Raw genomic sequence first — 26,394 nt, forward strand, 5'->3', positions numbered from 1 at the left:
TGGTTCTATATACTTTTATATTAAAAAGTACAAAAAAATAGCTATTTCCGGTTTACAAAAGGTAACTTCCGGTTGTTTTTTACAAGGTTAAATGGTTTGATATCTTTTTCTAAAAGTTGTATATCTTTATCATGTATACATATAGAATAAAAGCAAAGGTCAAAATCTAGAACGTCAAATTAAGCTATGACCTTGAGATCAGTTTCAAGGTCATAAACCAAGGACCTCAAATCAAAAGACCATAGGTCTTTATTATATTTAGTTAATGAGTTATATCACCAAACGCGTATTTTTAAATACAAGAGGGGAGAAAACTCCCTTTTACATTCAATGTACGCTTGCAATCAAAATTTACATCTTACGACATGTCGCAACTAACAATTTAGTAAAAATAATTTGTTGATATCTTATACAGTCTTTGGATATAAGTGAAAATAAGCCAAATTCAAATATTAGAATATGACCTTGACCTTTGACCTTGACCTAATTTTCATTTTTTGGGACCAAGGACCTCAAATAAAAGATCCTAGGTCTCTATCACTTATGATTTATAAGATAGAAATTCATATCACTTATATCAGATGCATAAGGGGAAATAACTCTCATATGGAGCGGTCATATCGCTTCGGTCAAAATAGGACAAATCATGCGAAGGATATAACGAGCAATTTTGTAAAATAAATTTGTCATAATCTTTTACGGTTGCGAGGGAGATGCGCTAACAAGGAAAACAGTGTTTGGGGAGATAACTCCTACAAAGAAAAGTATTCGTTTACGCAGGGTAAATTTCAAAAGTGCATAAACTGTTCGATATCATATACCAAATATCTAAGCGACATATTGCGAAACAAATGTTTATCGCAAGAACAAAATTAGGCGGAAGAAAAAAAAAAAAAAAAAAATAATCAGAAGAAAAACAATAGGTCTTTCCACAGAAAAGTGGAAAGACCTAATTAGCGATTGGTTACCATATTTATCAATATTAGAAATGTAACTTACATTTTTTGTAAAAACAACATTTATTCATTTGAAACGTTTTATTTTGGTCAAAACATTTCGATTTTGACCTAGCGAATAAGCACTATAAAAGTTTCTTTTTCTGCATGGAGAGCTTGCATATTTCACAACAAATATATTATATTCATTTGAATAAACCTTACTTGTCAACAGAAGATGAAAATTCAAATGATTGGTCTAAAGTTTTTAACGCTCTATGTCTCAGTCATCTGATGGGTCAATTAAAGAAAACTCTAAACTATGAATTATTACATGAAAGAATTCTGAGTGTCCTGAGTCTTGAAATCAGTTGCGTTTGATAAGATGGACTCATGTAAAATCACTGACCACTGAATTGTATATTTACATGTTGGACAGTTAAGTAAGAAAAACTAGGATATGTTTATTTAAGGCCTACAGCAGTACTTTTAATTCCTAAAAACTTTTTCAATTTTCATTAGAAAAGAAAAGTTCTTTCTTATCCCAGGAAGATATTACCTTAGCCGTATTTGGCACAACTTTTTGGAATTTTGGGTCCTCAATGCTCTTCAACTTTGGACTTCTTTGGCTTTACAACTATTTTGATCTGAGCGTCACTGATGAGTCTTATGTAGACGAAACGCGTCTGGCGTATTAAGTTATAATCCTGGCACCTTTGCTAACTATTGGACATATCTTTGAATCTATAGCGTATCCTTAAAATAGGAAAAAAACCTATTAAGTGTGTTGCAACCAAATATTCGACATTTGACGCCGATCTTTTTGTACTTGGTATTTAAAGTACATACACTGCTACATTAAGTAATTGAATCCTAATTGTTTATAATTATATTGTGAGAAATTAGCAAATCATATCCTTGACCTCTAAAAACTAAAACAATATGTATTAAAAAAAAATCCGAATATATAGCATACCAATTGATTTTGATATAAGTTGTAATGTGAAATATTAAGCATACCCACCACCTCAAAAATATTATTGACATATGATGTATAAAATCGGCATATATATTATACGATTCGTACAGGTGTAATACCACCAAGTCATGGTACGTCACATCCGGTTGCATACTGAAAAAAGGGTCGTTAAAAATATTTCCTTGAATTTGACAGTTGAACGAAATTAATTCTACATTTCAATGCAGTAAACTATTGCTAATATATAAACATATATCTTGGGTGTTTCAAAGCACCGATATTTTTCATTTGGTGTTTCTATAGAAAATGTTGAAACTTGAGGTAACATTGTTACTAAACCTTGCATGATCAAAGGGGAAAAGGGGTGGTGAATATTTGATTGGTTAACTTCCAGTGATGGTTATTTTCTCATATGCAAAGAAATGTATTGTGAAATTTTATATATCGTACTGGAAAGAATAAAATTTTACTCATGTCAATTATTATTTTATTTGAAACACATATAAATTCTGCACAATTTTTGGAAAAGTTCAAATTTATAAAGACTAATAGGGGAAACTCAATGGTGGTATTACACCTACAAATAAATTATATAATTGATATTGTTAACAATAAACATAACAAAAATCATCAGCGAACACTTAAAAACAGCTAATATTTTGAAAAAAAAATCAAATCATCAAAAATATTAACACCAACTTTTTTTCTGAAAAGATACAAATACAATGCAAAAATCAAGCTCTTATTTACAGTAGGTAATCACGACTGAATGAATACGAATTGTCATTAATGAGTCTGGATATCGTGTATATCTTAAAATCTTGTAAAACCATTCCAAATTAGACAACAACTTTGGAAATACCTATGTTATATTAAATCAATCGCCTTTGAAATTATTATGTTTTTTTTTCATAAAGTAATTTTCATTTTATAAAAATCTCGTTGTGCAGATAGAATGAGAAAATTATTTTTTTGTAAATTAATTGTTCATAAAATATTAAATTAAAAATGATAAAGGCGATTGATTTAAGTAAGTTCAAACATAATGTGAACTTTATACTCGTAGATATGTATCCATGATCTACTATAAAAAAAAAACCAACAATTTTAACTTGTTTAAAAAACTGAATATAAAAATCAGGAAATTGTGAAATGAAAACTTTATTTGAACTAGATTTTGAAATGAAATAAGATGTTCACTATTCATCATTTGTTTGAGCTATTGCAATCTAACATTACTGCATATTGCTGTTGATGTTAATTGTTTGCATTCAGGAAGTATCAAAAGTTCTCTGCCTCACGCTAAAATTGTATCAACATGTTTGACTTTAAATTATACTAATCCAGTTAAGCCCCCCCCCCCCCCCCAAAAAAAAAAACCACTTTCACCTAGGGAGTTTTTTCGTGTATTACCTATCAATTATCTTAAACGATAATAGCTACACCACAAGTTGTGAAATTGATATGATTTCTTTATACCACCATTTCATTGATTTGTTTATAAGCAAGACACAAAACATTCTATATTCCTGATTACACTTAGATATCACACTACCCACTTGATATAAATTGAGTTAAACTCTTTCAAATACAAGTTATGGAAACAACAATCGAACCTTTTCAGAATGAATACTATTGAAAACAAATGTTTTGTATATTTAACAGGTCAAACAACAGGAAAATAACACATACTGACAAAGTAATTTTGACTGATTAAAATAATGTATACACCAGCTTTGAATTTATCATTTATTCCAAAAAGAATCAGTAATCTCGTTTTAAGCGTAACAAACTCTCTGTTTTGCTTATCAAGTTACTCGAGGGATTTATTTATTCAAATTAGTATGAAATATTTGAAGTATTCTGATTTAACTCATCTCTAGAAAGGACAATACACAATAACTTAATCCGCAACATTCTGCTTGTAGTAATCGTTAGAAGAATCAAAAGAGGTCTGTCAAAATGTTTTCTACGAAATGTCTTTTGCCAATGTTTATAAACGCTTGACCGATATGTCTAAGCGATGGTCTGATGGTATTTAAGCTACAAAATGTAGTCTTCCATTCCTGCAGAATATCTCGGTTAAGTTTTACCAAATCTCTGTGTTTGAATCGGATCTTCTCCCAAGTTAGGAATTCCATTCCGAGCTCAACAAGAAATAATAACGAGTTGTTTCCAACAAACGGAGCCAGTTTGTCGAAATGTTCCTCTGAAGGTACTAGGTCCCATTTTTCTGGTTCCTGATCTAATAAATGGAAAAGATATTCAATTTCTATTTTCAAATTATGCGCTTCTCATATTAATATCAAATGTTATTGCATCATATCTTGTATTGGCAAGTTCGGCCATTGATCTTGTAATTAAAGATCTATTTGTCGAGATTTCTATCGTATGAAGGACACACAATTTCATGGACAATGAGGAACGAGCGGAAACTCAAACTAGTGTTATTTTTGCATACTTTGCGTAATACTTCAATTTTTAAATATGTTAACTACATCTTTTAAGCTACGCAATATTTGGTTTCAATATCGATTTATCATTGACAGTTGGTTAAATCTCCCATAAGTTCCTTTCATCTTATAATGATTTGTTCCAGTTGAAAACAAGTATACAATTGGCCAATTGAAAGTATTGTGTTAAAAGTGTGATATGACAGATTCCAAAGCTTCAAAACTGCCATAAGGACAATCAAACAACCTGTAAATGCATCGTCGAAAAACGATATTCTACCAAAAGATAAAAACAGTACAAAAATCTCAACACAGGAAACTAAACATGAAGCAAAACGAACAACCCAACAACCAGAAGGTACTCTGGAAGCGTTTTCAGCTTCTGCTCCACATATTGCATCTGTCATGATGTTGATGTAAGTTCGAACTCGAAGATGTGTCGTAATCGATTGGTCAACATTCCAGGATTATGGTATTGGATTTTGGATACGACAATTGGAACATACCCGTGGTCATCTCTGAAACAGATACTACTAAAGGGTCAACCAACTCGGAATGACGACAGTAAACATTTTGACCTGATGATTTGAACTTCAGCACTTAAACGCTTGGTTAAAAGGATTTCTTGCAAGCAGTAACCTTCTAGCAAGTAAATCATAATTGGAAATGCAAGCTCTGGCCTACCGTATCAACTAGATGATATGTACTAAAATTGTAGACGCGGTTTAAATATTTCTTTACAGAAATGAAAATTTCACAATTAGGAAACTCAACCCATTCCTTTATGGAAAAGAAAAAATTCTCAATTTGAGAAATTAAAGAGATTATCATTTGAGGATATAATGATAAAATTTGTTTACGACAAAAAAAATCATTGATGTATAATATATGTCTATTATATTTTTGTTAAACTTACCAAAGTCAATTGGCTGTCCTCTCACCACCTAAAATTGGATTACCAAGTATCAATTTGCTTGTTAGAAAACATTCAATTTTATAATTTGTGAGATAAATCAACAACTGAAATTAAATGAACATAGCACTTTACAATGTTCTTACTTTCGAAACGCTTTCTGGATTAATTTCAGGAGGAACCCTAATCTTTAACAATAAAAAGTAAAATTATGTATTACCGGTTGAACAATTGTAACATATTTTTTCTAAAGAAATAAATTGCACGCGGATATGGTGAAATAAGTTTGAAAGCTTTCTACTTTAGGACGACTGTTTACAACATCAATTCAACTTACCTTGCAGAGATTGTGTGGGTTCTGTATGTCACCACTTTCAATAGCTTTTTTTATTTCATTAAATGTTATTTTTAACTTAGAACCATCAAGACATATTCGAAGTGTTTCAAAATTCAACCTTTCTGGTTCTTCCCTAAATGCCGTATGAAGCCTTTCCCAAGTGTTGTACTGCATTCCTAGATGAATTGCTAATTCTTTGGTTTCGTTAACGCTGTACTGCATTGACAACCGACGTAGATGAATATCAGTTGGAAACTGCATCAAAAAATCAGTATTGGTCGCTGCAAATGTAAAGCATAATGATCTTTGAATATAAAAAAAACCCGCTATATTGAAAATTACTTGTACGTTGTCAAGGTTTTTATATCATACCAGACATTTTTCTTACCGCTGGGTATAATTTCTTGGTGATTTTTTTTTGCCGGATATAATCTGAATGAATTCAATCATTATATCTGTTTATATCTAGTTCATACAAAGTTGCAACCATACAAGACCAAGGTATCTCACTGCAAGCAATTATGTGTAAATTTGCTGTATTTGTTTGTCTTTCAAAAATTTTATATAATATACTTGTATACTTTCCGATTTTTAGAGTAGAATTCTAAAAATATTCCCAGGTTTGAATAGAAACTATTGTTTGTTACAAATTTAATTCAATATATAAAAAACAAAAGTTCTATAAATACTATAAAAAAACCCACGTGTAATGAAATCACAAGCGATCAATGTTGCATGTTTTGACAAAGAAAAATCGTTCGGCTTTGTCTTTTCCCAAAATTTGGAAATTGTCTAATTCTCAAATTAGAAATAAAGTTAACATGAGTCAAATATGAATCAGAACTAAGGAAATGCGAATAGACAGCGAACAATATTTAAAAACATTAAACCAGTGGAAAAAAAGGAAGACAAAAACTCGAAGTGAAACACAAAATCCACTTTTAACCCGTTCGATTATCTGATTATAGGAAAACAATGCAAAACTATTTATTACCTGGGCATGACACTCCACACTGATTTTCTTCCTGAAAAATATAGAAAAAATCGTTAATTAACTAAATTCAAAATAAGAAATATATTTCTATTTAATATGTTTGCTAGTCATATCAAAATGTGAACATGATGCCTGAAAACCCATTCGATTTATTTAATCGGTTTGAATAAAACATTTAATTCAACAAATGAACACGTTGGAAAGTTCATAAATGGCATCGAATATAGACTCGTACGAAAACATGATATAAACGGATTTACAGAAGAAAAATTCTCTTGCATAATGGTGTTTATCAACAGGTACACTTACCTCTTGTATCAACGAACATATATAGATATATTGTAAATTCAGACTAAATCAGATTGGTGTCAAAACACACTGTTTATTTGAATTGATAAAACGCTTTCGTTGTTACAAAATGAAAATAACACTGTAAAAACTTTAAATAGTCAAAGTGTTTTTCAGGATTCTCCTTTATACCGGACGCTGAAAGTAAGAAAAACTCAAACAAATACGTTAAGGGTGTATAAGCTCCGTACAATGTGAATATGATCTAAAAGGTAACCTAATATATCAAACGGACGCATTATATGTCAACTTTCAATGTGCAATTTAAATTATTTGCTCTTAAAAAGGTGCTTATTCATCGTTTTACTCCATCAATATTTTTATCATATATCAATAAAATAAAACAGGAAAGAAGATAACAAGGGCCAGTCGGGTTAATAACAATAAATACTTATAACACAATTACAAAACGAAAAATGTGACAAATCTGTGTATAATATTTATGCATTTGGGTAGAAAATCTTAAAGGTTATGAATACTTGCGACATTCTATCAACAGACAAATTGTATCAATAATATTTTCAAATGTCAGCGGAGATTAATTGATTACAGGGTCGGTGATACCACGGTAGTAAAACAGCAACAAAGAACAGTGAAAGAAGTTTTTCATTTTAAATTCATGATATTATTTTCACAGTTTCAATTGTTTTTAAAGATATATTGATAATTTCTACGACATCGTAAAATGAAAAAGTTATGATTAAAAGCAGGTTCATTTATCTTGAATGTTGAAATACATCAGTAACAGAAAACATATTAAGGAATAGGTAACTTGTCATAGACTTTCACTACGTTTTCATACATTTGTATAAGTCTCACAATTGTAATATAGAGTTAAATCCCCAGAAATGCGCCATGCAATATATGAGTAAATATGTTAACGTTCTTTTATTCAACTATGCATAAATGGTATTACCTTTTGTAAGGCCCAAGATGATACAACATCTTTATTGTGCTCAATTCCATGATTTGGACATATCCAGGAACCATCTTGTTCTTGAAGTTTAGACATAGGCAAGAGACAAGGATTAATAGGTGAACTACAACACAACCTCAGGTTGAAAGAGTTGTTATCAGTAATAGGTCCTGTGCTGCTTGTTTTGACGTAAAGCTGACTAATTTTCTCGAGGGCATCAGCCAAACATTCTCTGATACTAGATGCTTGATCTCTCATTATAAATGCTCTAGTTGTTGAGTGAACAAGGCGGACAACAATGATGTCATCTTCACAGTTGACACACATATCTACAGAAGGATCAATTGTAAAAACTGCAGACATATGGAACAGCATTTCATCGTTCTCCTGTCCGTACATTTTAACTGCAAATAGACTCAAGCAATAACTGACAAATCGAAATGATAAAGCTGGAGGTATTATTGAGGAAGATGAACTAAATGCTATAGCTATATTTCTCTGTGTAAAATTAGGCGACTCAAAATAACCAGTTGTATTCTTGGTTCTAACCATGCTGGCAACGTAGTAAAACTCGGATGGTACACGTTTGTGCGATGTATCATACCGTTTTGGTTCAACTAGGATATCAAGATGTGTCATGACACCTAGCAGATATTTCTTATGTTCTTGAAACTTCTTGTATTTATTCTTCTTCCAGATTTCTTCGATAGACTTCTTATCGATAACGCCTTTCTGACTCATCAAATCCCAAGACTCCTGTCTCAATCTGTCACCTCTACAGAATCTTCTATCAGTGACGATTGATTTGAAGGCATCAATCAGATGTGTTGGTGCGAGTATGATGTGTTGATTCAAATGGGCTTCCTCAAAGTATAAGATTCGTCCAACAGCATGCTGAAACTTAAGAAAAACTTGCAATTCATCTTCTGTCAATGATCGAACAGGATGGACGTTGTTTATTGCTTTCATATGCTCCATGGTTATCAAAGGAATGTTGCGCTTTAGAAGTGAATCAAATTCTAGTTCAAGAGGAATAAAGCATTTAGGAAGCTTCTGGCCCCACGTCGGTTGCATCATGGCTTGTTCGATTATGTTCTTTTTTATCACTGACATTTCGGGGTCATTTCTATCTTTTGCATTTACAAAAATTCGGTCTTTGATGACTAAATGGGAAAGCAATGGACTCCCAGAAAACATGTTCTCAATATCATAGAATATTTGTTGCCGTCTTGATTCAACTTCACCCTTTAAACAAAAATACGATCTTGATCTTTATTTATGTGCATTTAGAAACAACACAGAATAAAAAAAAAACCCGAACGATTATATCTATAAAACATTTGGTCATCTGTTACATTCTATCTAGCATGTTGACTGATCAATTTTATAATCATGGAAATTAATTGATCCTGGCTTGAAATAGCAAAATTTGAAATTAATGTAGGAACATTTGTTGGATACTCAAATTTTAAGACTGCTTTTATGAAATAGCACTTAGTATGGTCAATTGTAGAAAATAAAGTTTACCTTTTATATAATTGCTAACTATATTCATTTCTGATATCAAACGTCGCAATTAACAAAATTCAGTTTAACAGTGAATTTGACAAAAGGCAAATTAACGAGTTTTACCGTTGTGTCTTGTTCAATATGTACCAAATAAAAACAGTATACATGGTCATGCAAGGAATCTGAAAACTGATTTCATTTTATTGGATACATGAACGCTTTACCAAATGTAGATCTAAAAATCTCTTAAACACTAAGATGGTGATTTCATTTAAGAGTAAAAAATTACATATGTTTGTTAGATATGTCGTGTACAAGTTGCAATTTTGTACAGGTTGTAACATGTACAAAACTATTGTACATGTTATAATTTGTACAATGCCAAAATACAAGTTATAACATGTACAAAAGTACCGCGTACATGTTATAACTTGTACAAAATATTGCTTAAATATGGTTTTAACCTGTACAAAATTTTAAAATAATAATAAAGCAGAATATACATTCACGATTGAAATTCATCAAATAAAAAAGAACAATAATCAAATGCAAAAGAGGGTGCATTATTTACAGCATGCATAAAATACTTCATTTTCATATTTTTTAGAAACAAGTTTTTTAGCCCACCTGGCCTAATAGGCCAAGTGAGCTTTTTTCATCACTTGGCGTCCGTCGTCGTCGTTGCCGTCGTCAGTCGTCGTTAACTTTTACAAAAATTTTATTCTTTGAAACTACTGGGCCAAATTTAACCAAACTTGGCCACAATCATCATTGGGGTATCTAGTTTAAAAAGTGTGTGGCGTGACCTGGCCAACCAAACAAGATGGCCGCCCTGGCTTGAAATAGAACATAGGGGTAAAATGTAGATTTTGGCTTTTAACTTTGAAACAGAAGCATTTAAAGCAAATCTGACATGGGGTTAAATTGTTTATCAAGTCAAGATCTAGCCTCCCTGAAATGTTCAGACAAATTGGACAATTGGTTGTTGGGTTGTTGTCCCTAAATTAGCAATTTTAAGGAAATTTTGCAGGTTTTGGTTAATATCTTGAATATTATTATAGATAAAGATAAACTGTTAACAGCAATCATGATCAGCAAAGTAAGATCTACAAATAAGTCAACATGACCAAAATGGTCAGTTGAACCCTTAAGGAGTTATTGCCCTTTATAGTCATTTTTTTACCAATTTTTCGTAAATTTTTGTAATCTTTTACAAAAATCTTCTCCTCTGAAACTCATGGGCCAAATTAAACCAAACTTGGTCACAATCATCATTGGGATATCTAGTTTTAAAAATGTTTGGCATGACCCGGCTAACCAACCAAGATGGTCGCCATGGCTAAAAAAAGAACATGGGGGGTTAAATGTAGAATTTGGCTTATAACTCTGAAACCGAAGCATTTAGAGCAAATCTGACAAGCAGTTAAATTGTTAAACAAGTTAAGGTCTATCTGACCTGAAATTTTCAGACGAATCGGACAACCGGTTGTTGGGTTGCTGTCCCTGAACTGGTAATTTTTAAGGAAATTTTGCCGTTTCTGGTTATTATCTTGAATATTTTTGTAGCTAGAGATAAACTGTTAACAGCAATAATGTTCAGCAAAGTAAGATCTACAAATAAATCAACATGACACAATGGTTAGTTGACCCCTTAAGGAGTTAAAGCCCTTTACAGTCAATTTTTAACAATTTTCATAAATTTTGTAAATTTTGTGAATTTTTAACAAAATATTTTCATCTGTAACTAATTGGATTTTACTGAAATATCCCTTTATTTGTTCAACTACACAAAATGTTAGTCTTAAGTTCAAATTTTATAGCCGGTATGTTCATTCACACTCATCACCACGCCTGTTATGTTTCTAATCGGCAGGGCCCATATCTATGGACGGAATAGGAATGATAATATTATCACCTTGGGAGAGAACAGTTAATCTTGTTTTTGAGTTTGTTGCCAAAGTATCAGCTTGTACCTGCTGGCCAGAAAGGGACCTCTTTCGTTCATGCTTAATGTCAATATTTGAAATTTCAAACAAACCCTCACTAGTATTAACAGCAGAAATATCACCACCAGAAAGCGCACTCTTACGAGGAAGTGAACCAGTAGATGTCATGCTGATACTTCCTCACCAACCATGTTAGCATCACTTCTTTCAATTACTATTGTTTTTGTTTCTGTTTCTAACCCAATTGTTTGTTCATTGTAATGTTGTTTGCTGAATCATGACCATTCAATTCACCATCAGTTTAAGTGTTTGTGTCAGTAATAACTTCCGTCTCTGACATTGTTTTGTCAGTTTCAATTTCAGTGTCGGTATTATGTTCTGTCTCTGTAAAAGGGTCTTCACTATCAGTATTGTTGGATACAGAACTTGCTTCAAATATTGCTTCTAAGTCATATTCTGTTTGAATACCAGGTAAGAATACTAAATAATGTTTATTGACTACATGTGTATTTTAAAATTCTTTAAGGTATTAAGTAATTATAAAAACTATTTATCTGGCCATTAACTGTATCAAAAAGGTTGGACACTAACATGAATGGACAATAACAAAACAATGATGAAAATATTATTGAGGTTTATGGCATGTGTTGTAATAATAGAACCATATTAATTTTGTAATTTTCAAATTTTGTACAAGTTAAAACCATTTTTAAGCAATATTTTGTACATGTTATAACATGTATGAGGTACTTTTGTACATGTTATAACTTGTATTTTTGCATTGTATAAGTTATAACATGTACAAAATCGCAACTTGCACACGACATATATATATATATATAAATATCGTAAAATTGATAAATTTATTGTTTTCGTACAATATCAATTGTTTAAATAAGAATTAAAATAAAGGACAGAACCAAGATACTATTAATTAATAAATAAATTAATAATCAGTAGCAACATAACTGTTACTTCAGTTTTGACCTGGATAAATGAGGCAAACTCCAAAGAGACAGTAACCCGGCAAATACGCAAACAACATGTCTTGCAATTAATTACCAAGACAACATCAAAATTCCATACTTACAGCTTTCACTTGATCTTTGTGTGTTAGAACAATCATGATTTTAGGAAATCCTTGTCGACGACTTCCTTTACAGTAAGTCACAATAGTGTTGATCCAAAACTTCAAGTAGTCTAAAGAAAAAAATGCTGTTTAAATGCCCGAGTAAAGATAATTAAATACATACATTTTACGGATTAATATACAATACATGATATTATCTTAACAAACACTTTGAAATACATTAAATATTCAATCTGATATCAAATAAAATCCATAAATTTATTCTTAGAAAATTGAGAAAAAAATATAGAACCAAAAATTATTCACTGACATTGTTTGTGAAAATATGTTATCTTTACAGGCTATAGGTTGCACTTTGCAATACATCTGTTTCACAAACCATATCTTTTTTGGTTAGATATATAATATTCATATATATTTTGTCTTGTTCACCTACTAGTTTCTAGATCAAATTGAAATCTGTGAAATTCCCAAAGCCAAGACAGGGGCAATACAGAATTTAGCATAAGTTCAAACTCTTAAAGTTCGAGGTATATAAAAGTTAAAAATATTCAGCATAATCCTATATATTATTACCTTAGAAAAAAAATAGTAGTGCATATGAGCTTTCATTATAGAATATTATTTTCTACAAAAGGAAAGGTTGTACAGTTTAAGCCGTAAAAGTAGTTCATATTGGAAATTGCATTGTCTATATATATATAATTGCAACCTATATTGGGTTAAAAAAAGGGATGATATAGAATTTCACTTCACTGGGTTTTTTTCAGAGACTGAATGAAATTAACTCAAAGTTTTATAAATATTGCTTTAAGATAAAGACAACTCTGAACCTTTACTATTATGACTGATCATAAATTCATAGTTTACAATATGCATAGTTTACCTTATGCCCTCTATGCAAAGACAATTCGTAATATAGGCACATTTATAATTTAAATTGTAATGCAGTGCTTATGTTTACACTACGCAGGCTTTAAAAATCTTAGATCATTGATAGATATTGTTAATGTTGTTGAGGGTAGTCGTTGTCCTGTTGAAAATTAAGCTGTAACATTTGCACGTGCTTTCTTGTGGCTGCAGCATAAATAAACACAAGCAAATGATACAAAATTACATCATAAAAACGAACAATAGAGTTTTCTTTCCGAATCAAGTGCTATATATATATACAGAGACAGCAGGATTATTTTGCAAATTTAAGAATCAGGAGTCCAAACAAACGGAGGAAATCCCAAATCCCTATCCCCTTTTCTGTTACACATATAATTTAGAGAGGTAAATTATGTAAGTTTATTATAAGAGGTACTATTATTAACTGACCATTTGTGGCAGATATGAACTTTTATACATAAATAGATAGGATTGGATACTTTACATTTTAAATTTTTAAATGTCCCTTTGGTATCTTTCGTCCCTCTTTTATATAATCTTGAATGTTGTATTGATTGATTACTTAATTTTACATTTATAGTATTCTGAAATGTTGTCAATTTATCATAGGAATAGTTTCAAACTGGTTTTAGGCAGTTCATGTAAAAAAATACATACAGGGTGACCTGACATTAATTAAAGTATTTTTTTCAGTTTCTTTAACAAATGGAACAGGGGTGGGGGTATAAAATATACTGTTTAAGAAAACAATAGTGCTGTGATGTCGTTACAATTTCGTTGCAGTGTTTGTATTGCTTCAACGTTGTAAAACTGTATCAAATATGTTTATATTATGTTGTTAATATTATTTTAGATTGACCGGTACATAATAAGAAAAAGTAAGAAGATATGATATGATTGCCAATAAGACAACTCTTCACATGAGACCAAATGACAAAGACATAAATCACTTACGGCCTTCAACAATTAGTAAAACCAATACTGCCTAGTCAGCTATAACACGCCATGACAAATGTAAAATCATCAATTCCAACGAAAATATGTACGGCCTAATGGATGTACAAATTAACGAAAAAAAAAAATGATATATAGAAACCGTCAACCACTGAATTACAGACTAAACTTTCATGTGAAATTTGGAAACATACAGTTACGCAAGCAAATTTATATGGGATTTTAGAAAGCCCTTGCGTACACATGAATTAATATTGAAGTAGATGTTTTAAAGTTCGCACTGTTTTCAAAAGCAGACATTTGGCTTTACAATATGTCAAACAATACATTGTCTATGAGCTTAGCAAGCATTCGACACATTTTTATAAGTGTGTTAAGTGTTCACTAAAGTACTACAATCGAAAGAAAATTTCACGATGGACACAAACATAAATGAAAGCAACAGAAGGCAACCACTACAAAGTTTTCTGGTCAGTCAAATGCACATGTGAAAGTGTTAACTTAGTTTCGTTGCAGGATTCAAACGTACTCATTTATCACGTTTAATAAAATAACCACAGAGAGATAAAAGTAAAATATATACGACTCAAAATTGGCAACACGAAAGCCATATAAACAATTATTATCAAAACACCTTAAGAATTATAGTATAAAAGACATTTTGTAGTAACTGAAAAAAACAAAACTCCCCCAAAAGCAGCTGATGCTGTTTCTTATTATATGATTTTTCATATTCCCTTCTATTATTGTCCTATTTTTGAGCTTTATCATATGTTATAATTAAATTATTTTACTAATTGATGCACTTTTATTATTCCTTTGATCGACAATTTTTATTGATTGTGTCAACTATTTTGCAATTTTTACCACTAAATATATCGTACTTGTTTTGTGTTGCGTTTTTTGTTTGTTTAGACCTTAACTACTACAAAAAGACTGAAACACATTATCGAATCTTTGTCAGTCTTTTGTTAAATCTTAAGATAAATCTGCTATAATAAAATATTTTCTGTTTAGGCAAATCTTAGGATTCAATCAAGATATGTTTATTGTATGTTCATACATATCAGTAAATATTACTTAACTGATTAAATTAACATCCTTTTAGACAGAACTGAGTTGATTACCAGCGGCTTGTCTGGACTGTACTAAGCTTACTTAGTGGATTAGTTTGAAACTGGACGGAAAGACTGAACATTTGCTTAACTTGTTTTATAGTTAAGAATTGTCATGTGATGGTTTTGAAATAAATTAGAGAGATGTGTTTTTCTTATCAAGCGATATACAAGATTTGTTTGGGGAAACGATTGATTTGTTGTTTTAAACATAGGGCGTCTTTTAGACTTAAGCGTGGGACTTATAATTTATATTACCCCTTGCTGTTTTAGGTCCACTCTTTCCTGGCAGATACTGTGCAAACAGACAGGGTTCATCTAAGGTTCTACTACCATCTACTACTACCAAGTATATAGCTCGATACGTCAAAAACGTTTGGTGAGTACTATAGAAAACGTATTGTCCTCCAAAGTCCCAAATAATTACTGGCGCTATTTTCTTCTGATGCAACTTCTTCTTTCCAACTTTAACCGATTCCCTCAGAAAGCTTTCCTTTGTCGTAGACACTTTTATCTCCGTCACATCCTTTTGAACGCCAAACATCTTCTTCAATTGTTCAATCATCCCAGGGTTTCTTACTATTTCCGTATTCATACAACTTTCTGAAAATTTTGTAACTAAATGGTGTCCTATTGTAAAGAAAAAAGAAGGATCCAAATTAAACCATATGATATTAAATAAAAAATGACTTCAGTATTATCTGTGTTCACAAAAAGGAGATTTATTCAGTATGTAGACCTTAACTATGTGTATATTCTTATAAGTTAATACTAGATCTCTTATTTGTCTTAACAAAATTTAGAATTAATTACTCTATCGATCTTAAACTTTTATTGTAGTTTACAAGTTATATGTTCTTTGCAGTTAACTTCTTTGAGCTCCCAATCGTGGTTTGGTCCATCGTCACCAGATTAGATGAAGCAGCGGTATTGTATGATATCGATATCAAAGCACACGAAATGTTTTTCCTGGAATGAAGTAGATATACCGAATGCTTGTTAAATATGCTTGATGTATAGACGACTAGTTCTACCATTTACCGATAACATCATGTGTTATATTATAGACAAACAGAAACAACAATTTACTGCCAAAACTTACGTAAAAAACTAAAATGAGTGTTCGAAAATATTTCTTTTAAAGTCTATTTATCATTCAACAAGCAATTGCCATCGAGACATGTTCGTTTTACGTCAGTAGTTGAAATAGTTTTCTTGTGTGTGAAATTTAAAATTTTACGCCATTGATAAATCCAAAAGAGAATAGTTGAACAAACGCACATAACGTAAACTATTTTCATTCAAATGACCAAAAAATGAGAAAGGTTTCAGCATGATATATCATACAAATACCAGAACTAGTTTTATCTTTATTGTTTTCAAACCTTGTTAAATATAAAGTTACATGTAATTTGACCATTAACGATACTATTCTACTTTTTTCGTATTTTTTTACTCAGGTTATGGTTCATCATTTTTACTGAGTTTGTCTAGGCGTGGTTTTAATCTTGAACTTCTGTTATCTCCTTTTCTGTAAGGTTGGTCAATTTATCCTCCTATTCGCAAAAATTTACTTAATATGTAACTTTCTAATAATGTTAATTATACACGCAATTTAGAAAATAAGACCAGATACCAATAGAAGAATGAACACCATTTTAACTCGTATTATAATCTTTCTTCACTGTAAAGTTGCATCTTGCATCATCGAAGACGACGTTAAATATCGAACTTTCAATCTTATTGACAACAAGTGAAGAATATTTCCATAACATGGATGCAATAATTGTAGCCTGATTTTCCCTAATATTATAGTGCTGTTCGGATAGGAAAAGCCACTATTAATTGCATTAATCTTTACCTGCAATAAGACATTCCACTTTATCTTTTTTATGGACAGATGGGTCACCTTGTGGAGCAATTCGTATATTTTCACTTTTGGGATTTTCTTCAGTGGTTTCATTTGCGAAAACCGACAATGCTTCTATTGGAGTGTTTTCTGAACTCATTCCGCTATGAGTGATGGGCTGATCAACAACATTATCGTTATTACTGTACTTGTTTAGCATTTTGTCACTCTGATCAGGACATGGATCATATGTGACGATGTTAGAAGATTCATCATCGGACTGTTCAACCTCAACTTCCATCAATTTCTTCTTGTTCAGCTGGAGGATGGCCGATGTATCCTTCTCTTGTCGCAATGATCTACTGATGTCAATTTCGGATAATGTAAAATCTAAACGAAAAATATTTGAATTAACTAGGTAAGGTAGCACTGCACAGTTAGGTGTGTAGTTTTGCATTTTTGCCCCTGTGGACTTTTCAAATTTGAGAGCTATTGTGCAATTAAATTAAATTTTGGATAACTGAAGATTAACATAGCCTTCCTAGTTGGTTTATATGAACATCAAGATTATGTAATGTATGTAATAAAGGCTGTTTTCTGTATGACAGTCCGTATTAGCATATCTTTACCAAACATTGGAACGGGAATTATTGTAATGTGTTGTTTTCAACTTTTTGTCTTACGAATTTTGTGATTACATTTTACGAAAAAAATGAAGCAAAAGACGCCCGTTTTTTTCATTTGATCATTATGTAGAATAATGTCAACAGATTCTGAAAAGGTATCACTCAAAGGCATTGAAATTCTAGTTTGATAGGAATGTTACATGTTCACCCCCCCTTTTGCAATGTTTGATGGTAAATAAATGCAGAATATTGCCATGGATACACAAAAAAGAAATTATATTTCAACCTTTTAACTTTTGAAAATTAAATCTATGGAAGGTACTTATTACATACATATGCACAGGTATAACACAAACAGTTAGGTTAATGTATTAGAAACTGAAAGCCAGGAATAACAGATGATAAAAAATGTTGTTGTTTAATTTTAATTTTATTTTCTAACTGTGGAGTGCTACCTTAGCCTTTTAATAGAACATTAGAACCGATTATCTCTATAAGACTGAATAGTATTTTAAAGTCGATAGGATTAATGGTAATTTAAAAAAAAAAATTGCTTCAAAAGTTGTGTTGTATCATGCCCATATAGATGACAACGAAATCACATTATTCGGGTAAGTGGGACAGCAAGTGTTTGCAACTATATTATAAAAAAAATTAAGAGCATAAAGACTGAAAGGATTTTTTAAAACAAATAGCATTGAGGTACTGTACTCTTTTTGATTACATTTTATTTGTTATATTTACATTGTAACGGGGTAATCATAATCTGTAATCGTAATCGATTGGAATTGATTACATTTTGTCAAGTAATCAACAGTTATGTGAATTGACAAAATGTAACCATCAATTAATTTTCGATTACATTTCGATTGCTTAAGTAAAATAGTTTGATGAAATAAAACCCAGTTTAAATAAAAATAAGCGAATGCATTTATTCATCAGTTTATACATTTTTTAGATTTGATAAAAAATGTATTATTTGAGAGTTTATCAAATACCTAATTAAGATTTGTTATCTCAAGCTGCCTTATTATTAACCAGATCTCCTAACTAATTTATCCAGCTTTGAACATGTTGAAATAAATGATTTGCAATGCATGTGAATAATTTTAGAACTTATGTATGTAAACTCAAACATGTTTTAAGATAAGAAAACAGATTCAAAGTAGGAAAATACATGTAGTATTAAGATAAGTTCAATACTACAATGAATTTATAAGCTTATTGGTACTAAAGTTCCTCAAAGCTTAATTTGCAATAAGAGTTAGAATTTAAGGGTAGAATAGTAAACTGTTGATTTGTCATACTGGTATGACATCAAAATTAGGAAAGAATATAAAATCGTTTTGACAGTGAACCAATGTATTGAGATTGTTGTTCAGTTACAGATATAGGTAATTCATTCTGAAACTAAAATTAATATTGTTTATGAATTTGATTAGAGAACAAAGAATTCTAACTAATTTTGGTTTTACTAATCAGATGGTCCAAGACCACAATTGTCGTCCCTTGATTTTTGTTGTCCACGAATGTAGTCCCGAATGTGGACAGTGTGTTACTTGCCATTTTTTTTATACCCTTTCCAAATGTATTTCTCATTGTTTTTTGGCCTCAAAATGTAAGTCAAGAAATGAAATGACACTGTCAAAAAATTTGGGTGATGAATTTTGAAGTAAAGTAGTGATTTGTTCCAGTTGATAAAGGTTAAAAATTAGTACTTCGGAAGCTGTCAAAAGATTTCAAGACCCCCTTAACATAAAATTGTCCATATTTTGAGTTAGAACCGATGAAGTTTTATATAATTTTGATATAAATTGTCCCATTTTATTACGAAAGCGCAGGTTGGATTTTCTTAATTTGCATTTATTGTCTAAAAGAAATACACTACGAATAATGTAGGTCTCGGACCTGAGAGGTGAAATCAGTATATATAGAATCTGTACTTTGGCAACTTCCTTGAATGATTTGATGGTGTCAATTTGTCATATACCATGAAATTAAAGAATTTAAACTTTTATTTGATAAAATTTCTGCAAAAATTACCAATTTTGGCATTATATGGACAAAATAAGCATTTCAATGCTTTTCAATTTGATGCATAAGTGGAAGTCTGACTCTCTATCTGACAGATTTTCGTGTGTCAATATTTGTGTTTCTATGCTTTAATCCAGATGTAATAATTTAAAATGAACTCTGAATCCACACGAAAGAAGATTATCTCAGACAATTGGTGTAAAATGTGTTGGATAAATAACCCTCGTCTAACGCCCTGTTTGGATCAAGTAAAATGTGACGATCTTGGTACATAAAAGTTGAAGTTTATAGTACTGACCTCACTAAATTTGTATAAAAAGCACTTAACAATGTCTTTTGTACCTGTTTTATTTCACATATTATCTTTCTTTTCTTCTGTAGGATAGCAAGTGGTTCAAATATAAGCCTGTCGAGACTAAAATTGCATGCAAGTTTTTCACTAAAAAGTGATTAATCTTTGTATCAACCCATACTGTTACAAAAAATGTTAAATACAAGTCTTTTTGTGCTCGGATTTATTGTATCATGTCACTTGAGTATAGAAATGATGAAACAGACACAAAGATGTATTTCCTATGGCTTCAATATGCACTTTTAAATGTAAATATGTGCTACGGACAAAATTGACCCTAAAATATTTTTAGTCTTACTTGGCCTAAGACCCTTTAAACTAATATGATATGTTATTTGTCACTTTTCTTTCCATTTTAAGTACATAAAATACATATGTAAGGATTATTATAACCAAAAAGCTTCACAAATTTTAAATTTCTGGAAAATATTACATCTTTATTTAAGGCACCCTTCATTTGAAAACCTCAATATTTAGGCACAGGCTCATATAAATTTGACTTTTGAATAATTAATAAATCAAATAAGTACTATACTGCTTTTAATACATAATATATTATATATAAAGGCATTTAAAAAGTATTTTATGCAACATTTTAATTTTTAAAGCCCCAAATGTTGATAGCTGAAATTTTTCTATTTTAACGTCAAAATTTAACACGCAAAGTTGAATATAAAATTTATCATATTGTCTATAATAATGTCCTATTGCAATGAAACTTTGTAAGCAGTCTTATCATTTTTTAGCTTTGGTCATACCAAGTTTTATTAAGATTAGTCAACTTTTTCTATCCTATTAGGTCCGAGACCACAATTGTCGTCCCTTGATTTTCGTTGTCCATGAATGTAGTCCCAAGTGTGGACAGTGTGTTACTTGCCAATTTTGTTAATACCCCTTCCAAATGTATTTCTCCATGTTTAAAGCCTCAAATAGTAAGTCAAGGGATGAAATGATGCTGTCAAAATATTTGGGTAATGAATTTTAAAATAAAGTAGTGATTTAGTCCAGTTGGAAAAGGTTAAAATTTTTGAGTTAGAGCCGATGAAGTTTTCTATAATTTTGATGAAATTTGTCCCAAAAGTAGTACAACACACTTTAAAGATCTTATTGCGAAAGCGGAGGTTGGATTTTTTTCAATTTGCATTGATTGTCTAAAGGAAATGCACTACAAAATAATTGTGGTCTCGGACCAGATGATCAGTGAATTCTAATCAATAAAAGATAGACTATGTTTAATTTCAATTATTTTTTATTAAGTGAGAGATTAATCATTATAATTTAATTTTGGATGTAACGTGTCCTCTGATCAGCCCATAGACATAATTTTGTCACGTGACCGTGACGTCATCAACGTTTGTTACAGGATTAATCCCGGTTAAAATGGAACTAAGAATTAAATTATAAGAAACGACTGTAATATTTTTTCTGCCTATTCGAAATAACATTTGAAAATGTGGTGCACACTTTAAATAACCCGCTACGCGCGTTATTCAGTGTGCAACACATTTTTTTTTATCTTAATTTTTCATAGACAGAAAACATATTACTGTCATTCCCTAAATATTGGCCAATTTTATAAATTGTTCAACATTGTCAGTTTTATAACTTATAAGAAGGGGAATGATCCAAACAAAAGATAAATTCATACATGTAATTATAAATTAAGAATTTCTATCTTTAAAAGAAGCCGAACTAATTTTTTTTTCTTTTTTCATATAATTATTTTCAGATGAAACCTTTCAAAATGTAAAGAATTATATTCAAGTTTCCTGTTTATAATGAGTAAATATCAAATAAAGGTCAGTATGACAGCAAAAATTTGGGGAAAAAAAACTATTTTTACAATATATAGATGCGATTGATGCAATGGTCGAAGTCATTTCAAGAATGTCTCGTGTTTGCATCACTCACTCAAGAAGTTTAAGATAGTTTAGACCCTCTGTATGAGCTTCCTTTTGGATAACAAGTGTCAACATATCATTTGGAAAAATTCTTTTGAAGCTGATTTTGTAAAATTCTTAATTTCCACTCTAAACAAGTTGAACAACACAATTGTGTATAAACATTCTACATTATTTTATAGCATGTAATCATCGTAATCGAAAAGTAAATTTATTAGATTTTATAAAATAATCGAATGAAATCGATCACATACAAAAATCAAAACAATCGATTGCACAAACATCCTTCGCGTAATCGATTACTAAGCGATTACATTTGTCAGTAATCGTGCCCATCTCTGGTGTTAATGCATTTTAATATAATTATCCAAATTTCAAAACGAAAATTAAAAATTACGATTTGTTTCTTTCCAAAATTTGAAAGACATTTGAACTATTAAAGTTTGCTTAAGGATGTTCGCACATCTTAGTTTTGATTTTTTTGCCAGATTTTCTGGATCCTCTGATTTTATCCATGTTTTGCCATAAAAAAAGTATCCACTACTGTCTTTGTATATATAATAACAAATAGTTTTACAAGCCATATTTGAAAATCTTATAAAATCCTTGTTTTTTTCAGAGTTTTTAAAGGAAATTAGCGGACAATGTTTCAAGAAGGAAGAATCTAGAGAGAATCATTACCCGCCAAATTTTATATGTCTTATATCTCGAAAGCAAGCACACGAACTCTTTATTTTTTCTGCTCTTTCAGTTTCTTTGTTTTGCAAACTATTATTTTATAAGTGTCTTTTACCAAGCTTGTTATTTTCAAAGACAGTATTGGAATCCCTAAATATTTATATCATTTTCATGATTTAAAACTTTATGGCCAGTTACTATCTTGAAATTACTAACACCCCATCACACTAGGACCAAGATACCGCTACAATATGAGAAATTACCAAAACATTGCGCAGTAAGATAGTTTTAAGGATGTGAAAAATCTTCTTGATCGGGAAGTACAGCGACTTACTTTGAACATGTCTAAAACATTTGTCCTTCAGTCGTGACAAAAACTAGTCGTATTAAAAGCTTACAACGGTCATAGTGAGATGGGGATAGACTTGAAAGCATCGTATTTGAAACGTGCTACAATCGGAGAAGTCATTTTGACATCACCATGATATCACTGCAACTATTCTGATTACCATGAGTTATTATAAGGCTTCTACTAAGATATTTTTGTTTTACTACTCCAGTATTTTTAGTACTTTTTGAAGACTTGATGCTTGTATCTTCAGGATGTCAAACAGTAAAAAAAAATATAAATTTGACAATATGGTCTTGAATTAATCCAAATTACTTCAGCATATGAGCGTTGTTACAAAAAGAAAATGTGCAATTTAAAAACCGCGTCTGTGCGTATATTCTCATAATTTGCACACTAGATCTCTTATTTGTCTGATCAAAATCAAGATTAGTGTTTATAACTCTATCAATCTTAAACACTTGTTGTAGTCGGCAAGAACAACATTATTTTAAAATTAATTTCTACGACTTCCAAATTTGGGCGGGCCATCGTCATCCGATTGGATGAAACGGCAAGGTTGGATGAAATCGATGTTAATAAAAACGGCATGTTTATTTGGAATGAAGTAGATATATCGAAAGCTTATTGATTGTTAAATATCATTAATTAATTATTATCTTAACCGAAAATATCACATGTCACATTATAGAAAAATTTATGGTACGTAAAAAGGTAAATGAGCGTTTGAAAATATTTTTTTAAAGTCTATTAATCATTCACCAAATAATTGCCCTCGTGACATGCTCGTTTTACGTCAGTAGTTGAAATAATGTATTTGTATATGAAATTCAAAATTTAAAAACCATTGATAAAACCAAAAGAGAATAGTTGCACAAACGCACATAACGTAAACTTTGATATTTTCCTTCACATGACAAAAAACTGAGAATGGTTTCAGCATAACATATCATACCAATACCTGATGGAATGGTAAACTTTTTTATAACTCGTTTTATCATTGTCGTTGTTAAACCTTGTTAAACATTTCATTTGATTTTTACCGTTAATTAGAAATACACATGCCCCCCCCCCCCCAAAAAAAAAAGGAATAAAGCATTTAGTTGGGATTAATTGATTTACTTTTAATATTTGGATATAAATATATAATTGCTTTTTACCGTTGAAATATTCTCATCTTTATTTGATAATATAAAGGTAAAGTGTTTTCCAGATTAATTGTTTTAGTTATATGATACATTATTCAAAAGGAGACATTTATGTCGGCCAGCCTGTCGTATTGTTGTCTTGACGGACTAATTGAACCATGATTTGTGGAAACTTGATAATTGCATCCTCTAAGACGACGTTAAATATCCAAAATTTAGTTGTATTAAGCATTTCAAGTGGAATGATTTATTTCTCAGCACTTTTGTTTTGTTCCAAACATGCACTTGATTTTTCTATGTAACCGTTCAAAAATGCTCTTTCATTTAAAAGAAAGGAGTAAAGTGAAGTTAAAAACTGAAAATGCAGTTGCTTTCATAGACTATTCGGCCATAAATAAAGTGCTTATCGTTCCCCTTAACCATGTTAACGTGACTACTCTACTTGTTTTGTATTTTTGTTTAACTCAGGTTATAGTTCATCTTTTTTACTGAGTTTGTCTATGTCTGGCTTTCATTTGGCTTCATAATTATTTTGATTTGCTGTTTTTTCGTTTTCTTTAAGGTTGGTCGATTTATCCTAGTGTCGCAAAAATCTACTTAATATGTAACTTTTAAATAATGTTAAATCCAAACGCAATTCAGAAAACCAAACCAGATACTAATAGAAGAATGAACAACATTTTAAAGTCAATTCGTACTATTATCTTCCTTCAGTGGAAAGTTGTACCGTGCATCATCACAGAAATGTAGAACATCATACTTTCAATCTTATTGACAACTGTGAAAAATACTTTCATAATAGAAATGCAATAATAGTCGCATGAGTTTCCGTAATATTGGTAGTGCTGTTCGGACAGGACAAGACTCTATTAATTGCATTAACTTTACCTGCATTAGAACATTCGACTTTATCTTTTTTACAGAAATATGGGTCACGTAGAGGAGCAATTCGTACATTTTCTTTTTTGGGATTTTCTTCAGTAGTGTCATTGGAGGAAACCGACATTGCTTCTATTGGAGTGTTTTCTGAACTCATTCCGCTATGAGTAATGGGTTGATCAACATCATTATCATTATTACTGTACGTGTTTAGCATTTTGTCACTCTGGTCAGGTATTGGATCATCTTTGATGATGTAAGAAGAATCATCATCAAACTGTTCCTCCACCTCCATCAAATTCATCTGGTTCAGTTTGAGGCTGGCCGATGAATCCTTCTCTTGTCGCAATGATCTACTGGTGGCAATGTCTGATAATGTAAAATCTAAACGAAAAAGATTTATTTAAACCTGACTGAATTCTTAGATGAAGCCATGTGATAGAAAATTAGAACCGATAACCTATACGAGACTGAACAGCATTTTGAAGTCGATAAGTAATATAATAATTTGTTTTGTAATTTTTCTGGTTATCACCGTTGGGGAATAGTTTCTCTGTTAAAAAAGATGTCCTTTCAAAAAAACATTTTCCTGCTTTCATTTTTCAATTTTATATTTAAGTTGTTGAATGTTTACCACATGTTTTCGTAATTTATAGAATTATATATAAGTTTATTTAGTATTCATATACTGAAAAATTACACTTGAATGAATGGTAGTGACTTATGGCTACATGTATTTCTACGACTGGTCGTAACCTTTTGCTATAGAAATCGTATAATTACCTGAGTATGATTTGAACAATTTGAATTGTACGAATATGTAAAAAATGGTTACCTAATGAAAAAAAAACATGATAGTTATTGGAAAACTAATCATTATCGTTATACATTGACTGCACGTAGTACACTGGTATTGAATATGGCAGCAATAATGACATCGTCTACGGTTTGAAGAATGTGTAAAACATGGTTCCTCAATGAAAAAAAAAAACATAACATAATGTACGGCTCAGTCATTATCATGGTCTTAGTCAATACCACTGTCCTGTGGGCAGTCCATTTGTTACGAGAATGACCAGATTTTTTAATAACTCTTATACAAATATGACTGTCACATGAATTGTAAAGCAAACATGTCCGTTGAATATTCTGTTTATGCTTTGTAGACTAATTGCAAAATTCTCTTTTAGGGTCA

The 26,394-nt window shown here is 30.9% G+C and overlaps 1 protein-coding gene across 1 annotated transcript in view; it reads right to left on the reverse strand.

The window, feature by feature from the left end:
- Nucleotides 1–2,485: 2,485 nt before the first annotated feature.
- LOC139503266 (uncharacterized) overlaps nt 2,486–26,394 on the reverse strand; it is a 36,501-nt gene continuing 12,592 nt past the window's right edge. Inside the window, exons 4-13 of the mRNA XM_071293027.1 lie at nt 25,209–25,583; nt 17,245–17,622; nt 15,642–16,013; nt 12,421–12,530; nt 7,876–9,120; nt 6,612–6,642; nt 5,618–5,898; nt 5,284–5,311; nt 4,008–4,159; nt 2,486–2,491 (exon numbers count right to left, since the gene is read on the reverse strand). Of these exons, the coding sequence (XP_071149128.1) occupies nt 2,486–2,491; nt 4,008–4,159; nt 5,284–5,311; nt 5,618–5,898; nt 6,612–6,642; nt 7,876–9,120; nt 12,421–12,530; nt 15,642–16,013; nt 17,245–17,622; nt 25,209–25,583 (2,978 nt within the window). The remainder of the gene's footprint in view (nt 2,492–4,007; nt 4,160–5,283; nt 5,312–5,617; nt 5,899–6,611; nt 6,643–7,875; nt 9,121–12,420; nt 12,531–15,641; nt 16,014–17,244; nt 17,623–25,208; nt 25,584–26,394) is intronic.

Source organism: Mytilus edulis, chromosome 14, assembly GCF_963676685.1.
Source record: "Mytilus edulis chromosome 14, xbMytEdul2.2, whole genome shotgun sequence".
Taxonomy (NCBI): domain Eukaryota; kingdom Metazoa; phylum Mollusca; class Bivalvia; order Mytilida; family Mytilidae; genus Mytilus; species Mytilus edulis.